Here is an 18,793-nt window from a genome sequence, read left to right as displayed (position 1 = left end):
ATTCATCGGCACGAAGCTGATGGCGCAGCAAAAGCGCCTTCGTGTTGAAGCTTCACAGGACATGTAACATGCCCAGCTCGTTCACCATTCGGAAGATTCAGATGGCTTTCAGTGGCTTTTCAGTCGTGTGAGTATCCGAGAAATTGTGGACGAGGACGAATTCTGACACAACAAGGACGAATTCTGACACAACAATCACGCACTGTCTGTCCAAAGGCTGTGCAAGTTAAGCTTAGCCAGGCAGAGATTTACAACATAGTCATTTAGAAGTAACATCTGACAAAGATGGATGATGTGGAGGTCATGCAAAAGCAATTGACTCTGAGCTTTTACCCTCAGAGAGATAAGACCTGTATAGTGCAAATAGATGGCCAGTGACATCTTCCTTCTTTTTAACAAGGTTAGTACTCAATGCCCTATCTTAATGTGTTCCTAAATGCCTTCTTGCAGTGGAGAATGATGACTTCATTACTTCTGCTCAGCTACATTGACCTTTTGATAGCGAACTTTATAAAGTTCTGGGATTCACAAGTAGGCAATTTGCCATTTTAATTGGAGTGATCGGGGTTAAGGTTCACCATTTGTTGGACTGAAGCCTAATGCTTTGGCACAGTAACTTACTCCCATAGTGAAAACTCTTAAGTAGCAGCTGCCATCTGTCCCTGCTGTGTTCACACACTTGCCATGTGTTTTGAATGTATTGACGGAATTTACTGAGATGTTTTCTCTTTTGTCGTCCACAGGTTGTGTGAGTGATTGTTTGGGTTCAGACAAGTGCATGTCTGTGTGTGAATGTTTGTGCATATGTCAAGGTGAGAAAACGAGACAAGAAAGTGTCCAGAAATGGCTGCAAGCAAAAGTAAAAACCAGAGTTCTCTGGCCCTGCACAAGGTGATAATGGTGGGCATTGCAGGTGTAGGCAAGTCAGCACTGACCCTGCAGTTCATGTATGATGAGGTAAGATAATGTACATGCTGTTTATCATATCTTCAGTGTTCACACTTATATGGATAGTATGCATGCATACCACATACTAATTTTACAGATGTGGCACTAATGTGTACAGTAGGGATGGGCGATATGACTTAAAATACATATTGTGATATACATTGCAGCCTCTTGTGATAACAATATATATATCGCAATATATACATTATAATAGAACTACTTCACAACAGGTTACATAGACCCTAAGGAAAGCCACACTGCTAACCTGTTGTTTATCCAACTCTTTGCAAGCTGAGCAAAATCTAACTTCATATGACAGTAACTTCTGTGCCGTGTGAGAGGGTCATCTCCAAAACTGGAGCGGTAGTAAGAAAAGAAAAAGACTCAAGCCTAAGACCACTGAAATGATTTTGACTTTAGATAAAAAACTTTTGAAGTGCCCAAATCCCCATCATTTTGTACAACTATTTTCTTAACAGTACCTAGCTGCACAAGCATTTCTCAATGTATATCTATATTACATACAGTATTTTATCATGTCACAATCACATTATAACACAAGTATATTATTAATGTCTTTAAAAGAAAATATAGTCAACAATTACAAAATGCACATAGAACGTTTTTTAGTAAACATACATAACAGTGCTATGTTGAAGATTGCCCAGCAGATGTCGCCATATTTAATTGTATCAGATGCTTCAAAGGACTGAACCATTTCAACACAATTGCTTCATATTGATTCAGTGCTTCAGAAAGCTTTAGTTTCTCCAACCCGTGGAAGTTAAAGCCACGAGCTGAAACATATAATCGTCGTTTTGATTAAACATGGCTGAAAGTGAAACAGAGGAGCTGGTGGAAAAGACAAGTACAACATCCATGGTTCAGCTTTAAGCCACCCGACGAGCAGCAGCAAACTCTGTAGCATGTGTGAGGCAGCCATTCCGGCTACGAGAGGTAGCGTTATCAACATTCTTCTTCTTTTTACATGGCATTTAACGGTAGCCGGCATCCTTGTTGTTGCAATGCTGCCAGCTTCAGTCCATTAACATGCATTACACTGCAATAGAATTAAAATCTCTATCGTAGGCCAAATTTATATACCGTGCACCCATAGTATACTGGTATATATATTGGTAACAACCTAAAAACCGTTAAGTTGTTTCTAGAAACACTGTGGAATACCACGTACTACACGAGGGCACACCATTGATGAGCATGCCTTTTATTCTTACTAATGTAAGTCATAAAACAATTAATTAGCAAGGCAGGTCACTGCAGTTTCATTGTGATTTGAAAATACCCGAGCACGTTTCCACAAAGCAGTACTGAAAACATGGGGCGGCACTGAATGCATTCAAATTGTAACATCAAATGCAATAAGAGGTTGGTAAGATTTTAACAGTACTACTAATCTTGGAGGTATTGCTCATCACTCCTGTCCTTTAATTGTATTCTTATGCATTTTTTTTTTTTTGAGAAAAAAAGAATCAAATTAAGAAGAGAATTAACAATGTTTTTCTATCTACCATTTAAGAAATGGTAGACCATTTAAGTGCAACTGTAGTTTAGAGTATTTAATTTGCTCCGGCATCGTCTGTTCTGTGTACACACGACACAGTGAGGCAGAGAGAAAATAGCTGATCAACCTTTTCTTTTTATGTTTGAAAAGATAAAAACACAAATGATCAGCCTCTCTGTGTTGGTCTGCCTCATAAATGTTCAAATAAAGTCCGTCTTCATAGTCAAGTGGACATGCTCCCAGCCAGAGACAGGGTTGAGCCAGATGATTCAGAGGCACTCTGCATTCAGCTGTGCGAACACACGAACAAAGACACAGGCGAGAGAGACAAGACGTGATGTGTGACAAGACGCCCTGCCTTCAGCTCTGCACACATGGCTCCAAACAAGAGAGAGAGCTCTAATTTTTTTTTTCCTGACTTTCTCCAGCACCAAAAGGTGGGGTCAAGGTTATAGATACTCCAGTCTTTAATAATTTAATACTGGAGCCTGTTCAGTACTGGGTTTTGGTATCATCACTAGCACAAATGTGTGACCTGATGTGAGGGGGGGAGGAAAAAAAAGTGTTTTTTTTTTTTTAGTATGTGTGTCTGAAAGTGAAAAAATGTTCACACATTTGAATTGTGGTACATTTGATTGTAAACTTATTTTACATTTCACCTGTATAAAAGTTTTTTGTACTGTATATTACTTAATGTCCTCAAATAGTATTGCAAAGAACCTTTGCATGAAAGAAATAATTTTATTCCAAAGTACTTGGTAATTCTAAAACACCTTAGTCTTTAGTGTAAACAATACAGACCATTGCAATAGCATCTTCAATGAATGATTGATTGCCTAAGCTGTAAACCCTATAGTTTATCCCAGGGCTGATCAGTCCAACTCCAGGATTTAACAAGGAAAATGTATGTTGTTGTTATTATAAACCACTGTCACATGACAGACTCCATTTCTAAATTCCACAGTTTCTAACTGAACAAAATGTGTTCATAATAGGCTTTTTTTTTTATATAATTTCAACATTGGCTAAGTGCCCTTAAGTATGTTTGCACAATAGTAATGTTTATATTCAGGATTTCAATCTGAACGCAATCCACCCTGACTGGTGAGTATACAAGTACTGCTTAGGTGACTATATTAAAAATGATCAGAGAAATTGGCCCCTCATAATTGTATTTTGACAGTGTACCCATATTCTGTTTTTGCTGCACAAACTGTAGCAGGAGAGATTTTTGTTTTTGACACTGTAAAGGGTTAGTAGTTCATGCACATTATGGAACAAATCCTGGTTCCGTTTGTTTCTGGTCTTCCAAACAGTTTATATATACACACATGTATAATTATTAATAATGAATTTTTATTTATTTTAAAGTTGTAAAATTTCTGTAGTATCTTCCCAAATCTGTGGAAGGACATTACTGATCTTGTGCAAGTGATTTGTGTGCACAGGAAGTGATGGTTGTGGACAATAATATGATTGGGTGTTTGTGGGTAATATTTTCTAATAAACAGTTCATTCTCACTGGAGACAGATTCGTAGTCAATTTGATTGACAGTGGATTCTTGGTGTACATGTCAACACACCTAATGACACTGATTGAAATACTTTATGAAACACGTTCAGGGAAAATAGGATGGACAGTAGCTGTATATATATTTCAGTTACTGCCAACAGGAACATAAACTGGTAGGCATCACAATAGCAGTAGAACCTCTGTTGTCACTTAGAAAGTGTGGTGGTAATCTCTGATCGAGTAGCACTGCTACATGTTAGTCAATACCATTAGTGTTGGTTGGAACCTTTTGCGGGACCTTGGAGGAACCTGTTCATCTAACCAGTCACTGTAACACTAAGTTTATAAAAAATATGTCTTTAAAAAACAAAATGGCCAGGTCTGTCTTTTCAAATATTTAAGTATTAATTTTAATAGAGTGCCCATGTTTAAACTTTGATGGTTTTCATTAAAGTCTGATGGATGAGTAGAAACAAAATTCACAATAAACAGAAGAGTAAATTTTTTTCAGTTCCAAGTACTCTTCTAAGCAGCAATAGAATGAGCAACATTAGTGACAAACAAACATTGATGCTTGTTATATGCATACATACATACATTGACCTGAAAAGTTTAGCACTTATGAGCATTTACACATTTTATTGTGTGTGTGTGTGTGTGTGTGTGTGTGTGTGTGTGTGTGTGTGTGTGTGTGTGTGTGTGTGTGTGTGTGTGTGTGTGTGTGTGTGTGTGTGAGAGAGAGACATAAAAAATCATTTAGGCTACTCTAAATAAAAATTTCCTCAAAAAACGAAGGCCATTAAACTCACAGTGAAGTTAAATCTCAACAACATAATAGAAATGAAATATGAAAGTCAAACGTGAAATAATCTAATAGTATGGTACCCTTCTGTGTAACACAACTAAATCACTTTTCTTTCTGTAAGTCAGGGGATAGATACATGAACATTTCTAACTCACTGAATGCGTCTTGGACTTCATTAACGATCAGTAAGAACTAAAAAGAGTTTGGGGAAAATCTGGGCATAGTAATGCAACTCCTTTCTGTTGCATTACCAGTCTTTGTGTAGTTTTTCCTCTTCCAAAATCAGTTTAGCCCTTATAAACAGTCTTTCTTACACTAGGAATGGCTGCACTTGTGACCTATTAATGGAAAATAAACTTTAAAAGTGACTGTAGCTGCTTTTTCATTTTCAGTTTGTGGAAGACTATGAGCCCACCAAGGCAGACAGCTACAGGAAGAAGGTGGTTCTGGATGGGGAGGAGGTTCAGATTGACATTCTAGATACAGCTGGTCAAGAGGACTATGCTGCCATCAGGGACAACTATTTTCGCAGTGGGGAGGGCTTCCTGCTGGTCTTCTCCATCACTGAGCATGAGTCCTTCACTGCCACTGGGGAATTCAGGTATTTTGCTGGCACCTGTCTGTCTGAGAGATAGAGAAAACGTGGTGAGACTGCACTATGAAATAAGATATACCAACTTCTGAAATTTCTGGTGCAAAACTCAAGAGTATCAGCTGGTACCCTGGAACTCCAGGTTCCTCCCACAATCAAAAACATGCTTTAAAAAATACACCAGCTTCAAGACAGTTCATCTTCATATCAATATTCACATCATGTAAAATGTTAAGTCCTTATGCACACTTAGTTGTGAGTTAGTGTGCTGGATGCAAAAATTTTAACAAGGTCAGACCCTGCTTAGTGCAAGAAATGAAAACAAATCTCTAACAGTGCTGTGAAAATTATGCGAACCCTTCTGCTGTTACACATTTACATTTTTTATGGCATTAAATTAAAACAATTCATGTTTCTTTATGTGAAAATTTATAAAATGATGTCACATAAATTCAATAGAAGTATCAAAGCCGAAAAGATTCCACACATAAGTGATCCATTAGCGTAAGACAAATTAACACTTTTACAGCCAGTTTTCTTAGGAGAATTTAGGGGATGGGTACATGGAACTTTTCCAAGTCATTGAATATGTCTTGGACCTCATTTACATCAGTCATTAAGAAATGCAAATGGTATGGTAAGTCTTTAAGGAGGAAGCAGTTCTTAAAAATTGGATGATTGTGTGCAATCAGTGATGGAAGCCACCAAAGTACCCAGACAGTTCTGAAGGAATTATAGGCATCTCTGGCTGTGATTGAAGGAAATATGCATTGTGCAACTTTTTGTCTGTTGCACATTGAGTCAGCCAACTAGGGATGGCCCATATTGTATCGTTGTAGGTATACCGATAGAAATTCTCCCCATGATAAGAATTAATCATCCTGTGAAATTAACCATATAGTTGATGATGTGTTTACATATGCAGTACATGTGGGAAGCTCATGTAGAATGATAACAAACATGGCAAAAGGTGGAGTTCAAATCTTAGGTGGGCGAGAAAAGTCAAGCCAACCATACAACACATGATGTTACATAATACCGCTGCATCATGAAAATGTCAGCATGATGCAGAAGCACACCACAGAACCAGAGAATAACAGCATTGCGGTGAGCAATTCTACATATTCCGTGAAGTGGAGGAGGAGGACATTGGGAGGTGTGCAGCAGGTTGGACCAGCCTGTGTTCCATGCAGATGTCCAAAGTGAGATAAAAATCCATGTGTAATGAGTCTGTGATTCACAGTACTCAAAATGCTCCTATGTGTGCACATGATACAGGATTTGATTAATTTGTTTCCATATTTCATTAGTTGGTAGCCTGTTTCAAGTTGAGTGTACACACTATGCTCTAAATTGAGAACAACTGAGAGAGAAACATTAACTGACCAAAGAATAGATTTTGTTTGCTCAGATATATGCATGCAGAGGAATGAATGTCTTGTTCATATGTGGATGCAAAGTTGTATTTAAGTAACTTGTGTGCACATTAAACAAACCTTTGTGTGCTTGTTGCATATCAACTTCATTTTTATAAATAAAAAATAATTCCCCAATATCTATTAAAGTTCTATCTCCTGGAATATTTTGGGGGTGCTGGAACGAGAATATACTGTACGTACAGTACAGCTCCAAAGTGAGCTTTCTTCTGCCTGCCAAATGACATGTAATTGTCCTAAAACTATCATAAGCCCCTTTGTGAATAGCACGCAGACTATAAATGCTCTGGGGGCAAACTTAAGTTGAAATTCCATCATTAAACTGATGATTGATGAATTAAAGGGCATCTTGCACTCCATTCAACACTATCTTTAAAAAAAAAATTGTATACCAGATTAAGAATAATGACTTCCAACTCTTTAACTTGCACGAGTCCTGATGTAGCTAATTTAAAATAAAATTAGCCATACATCACCTTTAAAATGCACACAGATTCAAAGCTATATTTAGCCATTAAAGTGACGTAACCTAGGTGCTGAGCATTGGCTGTCAAAAGGTCGCTCCATTTGTGTCCATTTCATGACGTACACACAGTCAGTCTGAGTTGTCCCCCCCAATGTAATATGGCTTTAATTTGGATTTCAAATCAAATTCTTGGAGTTTGTGATCTTGTATTTTGCACTTTTGTACTTTGCAAACCCACCATGTATTCAAAAACAAAAAAATAAAACCCATCACATGCGACTCGATACTGAATAATAATCACATATTATTATGTGATTATTATTGAATGCGGTGTCTGATTTCACTCCTTTTGTGTTCGCACACAGAGCCATGTAGAATTCCACGTGTGACGCTGTGTTTTGTCCACAGGAAAACTGCATTCCTCTACAGTCTAGTTCTGTTTAGCCAATAACACAAAATGTCTGTAAGCTGATCCACGTTGTGGTGCTCCTGTTAACAGCGATCACTTGTACAACCCCTGGCAAAAATTATGGAATCACCGACCTCGGAGGATGTTCGTTCAGTTGTTTAATTTTGTAGAAAAAAAGCAGATCACAGACATGACACAAAACTAAAGTCATTTCAAATGGCAACTTTCTGGCTTTAAGAAACACTATAAGAAATCAGGAAAAATTGTGGCAGTCAGTAACGGTTACTTTTTTAGACCAAGCAGAGGGAAAAGAATATGGAATCACTCAATTCTGAGGAAAAAATTATGGAATCATGAAAAACAAAAGAACGCTCCAACACATCACTAGTATTTTGTTGCACCACCTCTGGCTTTTATAACAGCTTGCAGTCTCTGAGGCATGGACTTAATGAGTGACAAACAGTACTCTTCATCAATCTGGCTCCAACTTTCTCTGATTGCTGTTGCCAGATCAGCTTTGCAGGTTGGAGCCTTGTCATGGACCATTTTCTTCAACTTCCACCAAAGATTTTCAATTGGATTAAGATCCGGACTATTTGCAGGCCATGACATTGACCCTATGTGTCTTTTTGCAAGGAATGTTTTCACAGTTTTTGCTCCATGGCAAGATGCATTATCATAAAAATGATTTCATCATCCCCAAACATCCTTTCAATTGATGGGATAAGTGTCCAAAATATCAATGTAAACTTGTGCATTTATTGATGATGTAATGACAGCCATCTCCCCAGTGCCTTTACCTGACATGCAGCCCCATATCATCAATGACTGTGGAAATTTACATGTTCTCTTAAGGCAGTCATTTTTATAAATCTCATTGGAACGGCACCAAACAAAAGTTCCAGCATCATCACCTTGCCCAATGCAGATTTGAGATTCATCACTGAATATGACTTTCATCCAGTCATCCACAGTCCACAATTGCTTTTCCTTAGCCCATTGTAACCTTGTTTTTTTCTGTTTAGGTGTTAATGATGGCTTTCGTTTAGCTTTTCTGTATGTAAATCCCATTTCCTTTAGGCGGTTTCTTACAGTTCGGTCACAGACGTTGACTCCAGTTTCCTCCCATTCGTTCCTCATTTGTTTTGTTGTGCATTTTCGATTTTTGAGACATATTGCTTTAAGTTTTCTGTCTTGACGCTTTGATGTCTTCCTTGGTCTACCAGTATGTTTGCCTTTAACAACCTTCCCATGTTGTTTGTATTTGGTCCAGAGTTTAGACACAGCTGACTGTGAACAACCAATATCTTCTGCAACATTGCGTGATGATTTACCCTCTTTTAAGAGTTTGATAATCCTCTCCTTTGTTTCAATTGACATCTCTCGTGTTGGAGCCATGATTCATGTCAGTCCACTTGGTGCAATAGCTCTCCAAGGTGTGATCACAACTTTTAGATGCAGACTAACAGATCTGAGCAGATCTGATTTGATGCAGGTGTTAATTTTGGGGATGAAAATTTACATGGTGATTCCATAATTTATTCCTCAGAATTGAGTGAGTCCATATTTTTTTCCCTCTGCTTGGTCTAAAAAATTAACCGTTACTGACTGCCACAATTATTTTTCCTGATTTCTTATAGTGTTTCTTAAAGCCAGAAAGTTGCCATTTGAAATGAATTTAGTTTTGTGTCATGTCTGTGATCTGCTTTTTTTCTACAAAATTAAACAACTGAATGAACATCCTCCGAGGCCGGTGATTCCATAATTATTGCCAGGGGTTGTACAACTGTCTGACCCACGATCACAGAAGTGGCTTCCTCTCCACTTTTCTCCTCAAAATATTATCTTTGGAAAATCTGTCCACCAAATAGGCAATAGTAGTTGTTGACTCCATCCTTGCAAAACACGCATTTTAATGATTTTGATGTATTCACCGTCAAAGTACACAAAAAACACTGATTACACACGATAAAAAAATTGTTTTGCCCCATTAGTTTCACGTGTGTGACCTGAGATGATGTCACCAAAATTCATATATCATATTAGCTGATAGATAATCACGCTAATTTCCCCATGTTTATGACTTAATTTCTCTTGGCATATAGCACCATCCATCCATCCATCTTCTTCCGCTTTATCCGGAGTCGGGTCGCGGGGGCAGCAGCTCAAGCAAAGCCGCCCAGACCTCCCAATCCACACACACCTCCTCCAGTTACTCCGGGGGAACCCCAAGGCGTTCCCAAGCCAGCCGAGAGATGTAGTCCCTCCAGCGTGTCCTGGGTCGTCCCCGGGGCCTCCTCCCAGTGGGACGTGCCCGGAACACCTCTCCAGCGAGGCGTCCAGGGGGCATCCGGAAAAGATGCCCGAGCCACCACAACTGACTCCTTTCGACGTGGAGGAGCAGCGGCTTGACTCCGAGCTCCTCCCAAGTGACCGAGCTCCTCACCCTATCTCTAAGGGAGCGCCCAGCCACCCTGCGGAGGAAACTCATCTCGCCCGCTTGTACTCGCGATCTCGTTCTTTCGGTCATGAGCCAAATCTCATGACCATAGGTGAGGATCGGAACGTAGATCGATCGGTAAATCGAGAGCTTTGCCCCCCTACTCAGCTCTCTCTTCACCACGACGGTCCAATACAGCGACCGCATCACTGCAGATGCTGCACCGATCCGTCTATCGATCTCACGCGCCATCCGTCCCTCACTCCTGAACAAGACCCCGAGATACTTAAACTCCTCCACTTGAGGCAAGGACACTCCACCGACCCGAAGAGGGCAAAGCACCTTTTTCCGGTCGAGAACCATGGCCTCGGATTTGGAGGTGCTGATTTTCATCCCGGACGCTTCACACTTGGCTGCAAACCGCCCCAGTGCACGCTGAAGGTCCTGATTTAACGAAGCCAACAGAACCACATCATCCGCAAACAGCAGAGACGAGATTCTGTGGTTCCCATACCAGACCCCCTCTACACCCTGGCTGCGCCTAGAAATTCTGTCCATAAAAATAATGAACAGAACCGGTGACAAAGGGCAGCCCTGGCGGAGGCCAACGTGCACTGGAAACAGGTTTGACTTACTACCGGCAATGCGAACCAAGCTCCTGCTGCGGTCGTACTGGGACCGGATAGCCCTTAGCAAAGGACCCCGTACTCCCGGAGCACTCCCAACAGGGTGCCCCGAGGGACACGGTCGAATGCCTTCTCCAGATCCACAAAACACATGTGGACTGGTTGGGCAAACTCCCATGAACCCTCGAGCACCCGATGGAGCATGTAGAGCTGGTCCAGTGTGCCGCGACCAGGACGAAAACCACACTGCTCCTCCTGAATCTGAGGTTCGACCATCGGTCGAATTCTCCTCTCCAGTACTCTGGAATAGACCTTACCGGGGAGGCTGAGGAGTGTTATCCCCCTATAGTTGGAACACACCCTCCGGTCCCCCTTCTTAAACAGAGGGACCACCACCCCGGTCTGCCAATCCAGAGGCACTGTCCCCGATCGCCACACGATGTTGCAGAGGCATGTCAGCCAAGACAGCCCTACAACATCCAGAGACCTAAGGTACTCAGGACGGATTTCATCCACCCCAGGAGCCTTGCCACCGAGGAGCTTTCTAACCACCTCGGTGACTTTGGCCTGGGTAATGGATGAGTCCGCCTCCGAGTCCCCAGTCTCTGCTTCCTCTTCGGAAGACATGACGATGGGATTGAGGAGATCCTCGAAGTACTTCTTCCACCGCCCGACAACATCCCCAGTCAGGGTCAACAGCTCCCCACCCGCACCGTAAACAGTGCTGGTGGAGAGCTGCTTCCGCCTCCTGAGGCGTCGGACGGTTTGCCAGAATCTCTTCGAGGCCGACCGATAGTCCTCCTCCATAGCCTCCCCGAACTCCTCCCAGACCCAAGTTTTTGCCTCTGCGACTGCACGGGCTGCGGCACGCTTGGCCTGGCGGTACCTGTCAGCTGCCTCTGGGGTCCCACCTACCAACAAAGATAAGTAGGACTCCTTCTTCAGCTTGATGACATCCCTTACTTCCGGTGTCCACCACCGGGTTTGGGGATTGCCGCCGCGACAGGCACCAGAGACCTTGCGACCACAGCTACGAGCAGCCGCATCGACAATGGAGGTGGAGAACATGGTCCACTCGGACTCCATGTCTCCAACCTCCCCCGGGATCTGGGAGAAGCTCTCCCGGAGGTGGGAGTTGAAGACCTCGCTGACAGAGGGTTCCGCCAGTCGTTCCCAGCAGACCCTCACGATACGTTTGGGCCTGCCAGGTCTTACCGGCTTCCTACCCTCCCAGTGGATCCAACTCACCACCAGGTGGTGATCAGTCGACAGCTCTGCCCCTCTCTTCACTCGAGTGTCCGAGACACATGGCCAAAGGTCAGATGATACGACTACAAAGCACCTATAGCACCAATATATTTATAATAGTCAGCTCATTTGACATTTTACAACACCATTTCCAATGAAGTTGGGACGTTGTGTAAAATGTAAATAAAAACAATACAATGATTTGTAAATCCTCTTCAACCTATATTCAATTGAATACACCACAAAGACAAGATATGTAATGTTCAAACTGATAAACGTTATTGTTTTTGTGCAAATATTTGCTCATGTTGAAATGAATGCCTGCAACACATTTCAAAAAAGTTGGGACAGGGGCAACAAAAGACTGGGAAAGTTCATGAATGCTCAAAGAACACTTGTTTGGAAACAGGTGAGTGTCATGATTGGGTATAAAAGGAGTATCACCAAAAGGTTCAGCCGTTCACAAGCAAAGATGGGGCGAGGATCACCACTTTGTGAACAACTGCGACAAAAAATAGTCCAACAGTTTAAGAACAATGTTTCTCAATGTTCAATTGCAAGGAATTTAGGGATTCCATTATCTACAGTCCATAATATAATCAGAAGATTCAGAGAATCTGGAGAACTTTCTACACATAAGCGGCAAAGCTGAAAACCAACATTGAATGCCCATGACCTTCGATCGCTCAGGTGGGACTGCATTAAAAACTTGCATCATTGTGTGAAGGATCTTACTGCATGGGCTCAGGAACACTTCAGAAAACCATTGTCAGTTAACACAGTTTGTCGCTACATCTACAAGTGCAAGTTAAAACTCTACCATGCAAAGCAAAAGCCATACATCAACAACATCCAGAAACTCCGCCGCCTTCATTGGGCCCGCGCTCATTTGAAATGGACAGACAAAAGGTGTGCTGTGGTCTGATGAGTCCAGATTTCAAATTGTTTTTGGAAATCATGGACGTCGTGTGCTGTGGACAAAAGAGGAAACAGACCATCCAGATTGTTACGAGCACAAAGTTCAAAAGCCAGCTTCTGAGATGGTATGGGGGTGTGTTAGTGCCCATGGCATGGGCCGTTTACACATCTGTGATGGCACCATCAATTCTGAAAGGTACACCCACGTTTTGGAGCAACAAATGCTCCCATCCAAGCAACGTCTTTTTCAGGGACGTCCCTGCTTATTTCAGCAAGACAATGCCAAGCCACATTCTGCATGTGTTACAACAGCGTGTCTTAGTCGTAAAAGAGTGCGGGTACTAGACTGGCCTGCCTGCAGTCCAGACCTGTCGGCCATTGAAAATGTGTGGTGCATTACGAAGCGCAAAATACGACAACAGAGACCCCGGACTGTTGAACAACTGAAGTCGAACATCAAGCAAGGATGGGAAAGAATTCTACCTACAAAGCTTCAACAATTAGTGTCCTCAGTTCCCAAACGCTTATTGAGTGTTGTTAGAAGGAAAGGTGATGTAGCACAGTGCCATCTTTTTTGAAACGTGTTGTAGGCATCCATTTCAAAATGAGCAAATATTTGCACTAAAACAATAAAGTTTATCAGGTTCAACATTAGATATCTTGTCTTTGTGGTGTATTCATAGGTTGAAGAGGATTTGCAAATCATTGTATTCTGTTTTTAATTTACATTTTATACAACGTCCCAACTTCATTGGAATTGGGGTTGTATTTACTGGTGATACGCACTTTAAATATGTGGAAGAGGCAAATGCCATTTTGGTGAGGCTTTAAGATGTAAAACCTGGAACAGTGTGACGTCAGATGAACTCAGTATTTAGTTCAAGGGATCCTGTTGTATCATTTATGAGCCTGCTTACAGATCGCTCAATATTTTAGTTTTTGTTTGTATGGTGACAGGGAGCAGATCCTGCGGGTGAAGGCAGAAGAAGACAAGATCCCTCTCCTGCTAGTTGGAAATAAGTCTGACCTGGAGGAACGACGGCAGGTATCTGTTGATGAAGCCCGTGGGAAGGCAGAAGAGTGGGGTGTCCAGTATGTGGAGACATCAGCCAAAACCAGAGCCAATGTAGACAAGGTACATCTATACACATATTACACGATTTAATATTATTGTATTGTATTTTTTATTTATATCGTGTGTGTATGTATGTATGTATGTATATATATGTATATATATATATATATATATATATATATATACACACACGCACACACAAGATATGTTTTTGTGTTTTTTTTGTTTGTTTTTTTTCTTCCTTCAGTGAATATTGGTTTTGCATTTGTGTGTAACACAATTACAGATGTTGCTGTTCTGTTAAGGACGATGGGGATGAGCATGTCAAAAGACCATCCTGTTTGAAAAAAATTAATTACTAAAATGAACTCATGCCACAAAAATGCTGGTTGCAGTCAGTTTCCATTGTCAGAACTGAAATAGATCATCTCCATTATCTCTGCAGGTTTTCTTTGACCTGATGCGAGAAGTACGAGGCAAGAAACTGACAGAAAACAAAGACAAAAATGGGAAAGGAAAAAACAAGAAGAAAAAGAAGAGCTTCAAAGAGAGATGCTGTTTACTGTGAACTGCTCATGGACCACAACACCCACAGCACACTTGAGTTGGGAGACATGCTCAAAAGCAGCATCTTTGCTGTTGACGTACAAATTAAGCTTCATCTTTAAAACAACAAAGTAATAATTGGGCATAGCTTTGTGTCAGGACCGACGTCGGCCACTTTTTTGTTTTATGAAATGAAAGTTGGGAAGATCATCTCTGTTGTCAGAATCATAGCGTGATTTATAACTAAACAGCCACTGATGCTGTTCCTCCAGCTGTCTTCTGCCAGTTAACCTCACCATTATATTGCCTTTCACTTTTTGTTTTGTGTCAAACTGAATTGTTATCTTTGCCCAGTAATGTGTCCTCTTACATCCTGTAGGAGTGTTTCATCTCAGCCTGCAGAATACCTTACATTTAATTTCTCATCTGTCACAGTTCACAGCTGTCTAATGCTGCTTCCCTTGTTTGAAGACACTACAGGGTTTTTATTTTATTTTATTTACCATTTTTGACTTAGCCCAACAACTTTATTTTCAGTTCAGCTAAGGCGTTTGATTTTTCTGAATCACAGTCAGCTCTAACATGGCTGTTGCATTTATGTAAGACCTTTCATGGTTGAAAGTAATCAGAAAAAATGACAACACCAATATTTCAATAAATGTTTTGTAGACTCATCAGTACATGTGCAGGTTGCATGATGAAAGCTGCAGCATCTGGATGCTCTTTCTAGATGACTGGGAAAGAGTGGATATGGTTTGTGCTGATGCTGCCCCCCCCCCACACACACACAAAATGACAATCCATGATGGTGATAAATTTACAATTCCTACGTCTTGTGAATTATACTGCTGATATTTTCATAATGTGTTTGGCCAGCGTGCACTAAGACGAAAATACTCAAGGAATGGACTTGAATAAATTCATGCTGTCGATTATGTGCCAACAGAATCATGCAAAATTCAAGCTGTTTGTGGATGTAAGTGCTGTTCATTTGATACCACAAAGGCTTTTCTGTCTCTGTGTATGATGCTTGCACAAGGACACCAAGTGCTCAAGTGTCTTGTCAAGTGCTGCAGTGTCGAAATGTTTGCACCACTGCCTAAACCATTTATAATGTCCTTTTTCTTCATCCCACTGCTGTGAGAATACTCGCTGGGGTGAGAGAGGGAAAAAGTACAATTTGAAATGGGAATTAAAGGTATCCTGCAAAATAAATGCTTTTCTTTTGTAAACACTTGACTTTTTCATAACACCTTGTGCAATATTGCATTAAATTACATCCCTGTCAATGAGTCACTGAGAATTTCTTTTCTGTCTTTTAGTTTTTCACATAAGAACACAAATTTTGTCTTTATATGATTAAATATGAGGCAGTCAATGGCCCCTTGCTGTTGGCAAGCGGCATCATGAAATAGTCAGTGAAACCTGCTTTGAAACAACACAGGCTGAAGTAAAACTGCAGTGTTTCTCCTCAGACTTGTGTAGCATAAACAAGTAGATTTTAATGAACATTCACAAAGTGAGACGGAAAGTGCATACAGTGCATCTGGAAAGTATTCACAGCACAGCACTTGACTTTGATCACATTTTATGTTACTGCGTTATTCCAAAATGGATGAAATTATTTTTTTTTCCCCTCAAAATTCTATTTACCCCATAATGATCATGTGATTTTTTATTTTTTATTTTTTTTTTTTATATATTTTTCCAAATTTATTAAGAATTAAAAAAAAAACAACTATGGATGCCTTTGACCTATGTTTTATGTCGGGTCATGTGCCCATACGGGGACTAAGGATGGAAATTAGTTTAGGCTATAATCCTGTGTGTTATGGATGTGTCTGTGTGTGTGTGAATTGGTGAGTGCAAGGTATTACTGTAAAAAGCTTTGAGCCTCTTATAGATGGGAAAGCAATATAAAAATGTAGACCGTTTACCAAATCTTTCCAGTTTCACTAACACATTTGTGTTGCTTCCATCCAGGTCTGGTGTCCATGTGACACCTTTTGTTAAGTTTGCAAGAACTGTCACCTGCAGTCATTTTCTCTGCGAGTCTTTGTGGTCACACTTATACCTAAACTCGCCACCTCCAACTGACGTGGGAGTGACAACAAAAATCTTTGTGACAGTGACAAGAAAAAGTCTTGTTCCATGCTTTAAGAGTTTGCTTGCCACACGAGTGGAAGAGATGGCATCCTTTATACCCAAGTGCTTTTTAAAGCCCATTTTCCATGCTATGTTCAGCATCTCTTACAGGAGGCGTGGACAAAAACACCACTTCAAGAATCTTATCCTTGAGAAAACTGCAACTACTACAACATTATGACTGATGTTGATGAACCTTATAAGAACACACCCGTTCACCATTTTGATGTATTCACCATCAAAGTTAACAAAAACAGTGATTTCAAACTAAAAATTCTGGTTTTCTCATTAGTTTCAATGAAAATGCTAAAATGGCTGTTGAGGGGAGTTTATAAGGCGACACCACTGAAATCAACATTTCCCGCAGGCTGTCAAATCTGACTGTTTCAAAGCAGCAAGTGAAATCAGGCTACCTTCCCCATGCTTATGGCTTAATTTTTCATGACATATGGCACCAAAAAATACATTATTTTCATAATTCTGTATTTATTTTTGAACAGTCAGCTCATTTTGACATTTCATTTACCAGAGATGCATTTTAAGAATGGGTTACAATTACTTAGGCTTTGATAATAATGTTTCTGGGCTTTGGAAAAGCCAAGGAATACACTTTGTATACAGTGAGAATAGAGACTAGAGTCCATGCCTTCTTTGTTTGCGTAACGCAAAAACAATAACTGCCTTGTAACTTGCCCAAAACCATGTGGAAAGAATTTTATAAGAAAGCAGACGTGAAAGAAAAAGACTGAAGCAGTTGGTTGAGCAAGGTATGCAGTGAATGGTGAGAGTTTTTCTGCACAGAAATGTAATAAATCAGAGAAATATCCTGTCATTTCTGATTAACAGGGTTTGCATTATAAAACTATAATAATATCACAATCATAAGTGTACACAACCATATGGGAAGGGCTTTGTATTATCGGTAACACTTTACTTGAAGGTATCGTCATAATGACATGCCACTGTCACTGTTACCGTACTATCATAGCCAAAGCAGACACTTCTTCCTTCTCTCTCAATATATAGTTTTGAAGTTATATATACACAGTGGTGGGCACAGTTCCGATAATACGATAATTATCAAAGATAATTAACCGGATTATCTTTTTAGATAACTTTAAAAAGCCATTATTGGACTAATTATCTTGCGATACATTTTTGTCCGATAATTTTTAGACCGATAATGTGGTAAATAAAGCTGAACAACTACAAACATTTATAAAATTTAAAATCAGTTGAGCACCTACCTGTTAAATATTTTAGCAGATGTGTAGTTCTACCCTCTGCAAAACAGAAAGCTGCTTCTAGAAGAAACCACTCTATCCTCTGCAGGCAAAGGAGAACTGGTCACCAAAAAAAACCAAAAAAAAAACCATTTCTTTTAAGCCCATACTGATAAGCGGGCAATATCATCCAAGTCATCCAGAGGCATACATATTTAACGTATGGTTCAAATTTTAACCAAACTAATTTCGGACAAGTTATTTAAAGTAACGTCACGTCTGAAGTTTTATAAAGTGAAAATATCAGATATATGTTTTAGTTTTAAAGTAATGCGCTACTTTTTAAGTTTTTAGTGTGGACATGCTGTGTCCAGGTGCATTATGGGTATGATAGGGTAATCTTAGTACGTTCACGACATGAGAAATGCATTTCAGACACTCTAATCAGGCTCCACGGATAACAGCATTAAACTCTAGTGCCTAAAACTGTTGTGAATATATTCTCTGGATTTATAGACGTCGTTATTGTGTTTGCGTTTATTAAATGCTACGCATCTTAAATGTAGCAGACACGGATTATCTGGAATTTTGTTTTGGCAAGTTTTTACAGTCTCTACTGCCATCTACTGGCCAGTAGTGTTCATGGCAGTATTCAAACTGAAGCTGGGCTGATATTTTCAATCACTGTACTTGGTTCCAGCTCAAACTGTACCACAGAACCGCATGGTGTAAAAGTTCAGAGCGCTCGATTTATGTTCTCACACACATTGTACGTTCAAAAACCACACATCGGACTCGTGTTTCCAGATGCTAAATGTATTCAGAAGCTTTTTTTTCAAATTTAATTTACATTTCTTATTTTTTACAAAAACTCTTGATGG

The 18,793-nt window shown here is 40.3% G+C and overlaps 1 protein-coding gene across 1 annotated transcript; it reads left to right on the top strand.

Annotated features, from left to right (window-relative positions):
• Window positions 1-721: 721 nt before the first annotated feature.
• Window positions 722-15,776, top strand: ralba (v-ral simian leukemia viral oncogene homolog Ba (ras related)). The gene is made up of 4 exons (XM_034186345.1): window positions 722-957; window positions 5,181-5,389; window positions 13,881-14,058; window positions 14,444-15,776. The coding sequence occupies exons 1-4, from the start codon at window positions 844-846 to the stop codon at window positions 14,564-14,566; spliced, it is 624 nt and encodes a 207-aa protein (XP_034042236.1). The 5' UTR covers window positions 722-843; the 3' UTR covers window positions 14,567-15,776.
• The last annotated feature ends 3,017 nt before the right edge of the window (window positions 15,777-18,793 follow it).

This window comes from Thalassophryne amazonica, chromosome 14 (assembly GCF_902500255.1).
Source record: "Thalassophryne amazonica chromosome 14, fThaAma1.1, whole genome shotgun sequence".
Classification (NCBI taxonomy): Eukaryota; Metazoa; Chordata; class Actinopteri; order Batrachoidiformes; family Batrachoididae; genus Thalassophryne; species Thalassophryne amazonica.
The sequence above is the reverse complement of the archived record's forward strand: the minus strand, read 5'-3'. Positions and strand labels throughout refer to the sequence as shown.

Bases quoted from the DNA above. Each gene is read 5' to 3' on its own strand.
- ralba (XM_034186345.1), top strand. From the start codon at position 844: ATGGCTGCAAGCAAAAGTAAAAACCAGAGTTCTCTGGCCCTGCACAAG. The intron at 5,390-13,880 runs GTATTTTGCTGG...GTATGGTGACAG, and splicing joins ACTGCCACTGGGGAATTCAG to GGAGCAGATCCTGCGGGTGA. The intron at 14,059-14,443 runs GTACATCTATAC...TTATCTCTGCAG, and splicing joins CCAGAGCCAATGTAGACAAG to GTTTTCTTTGACCTGATGCG.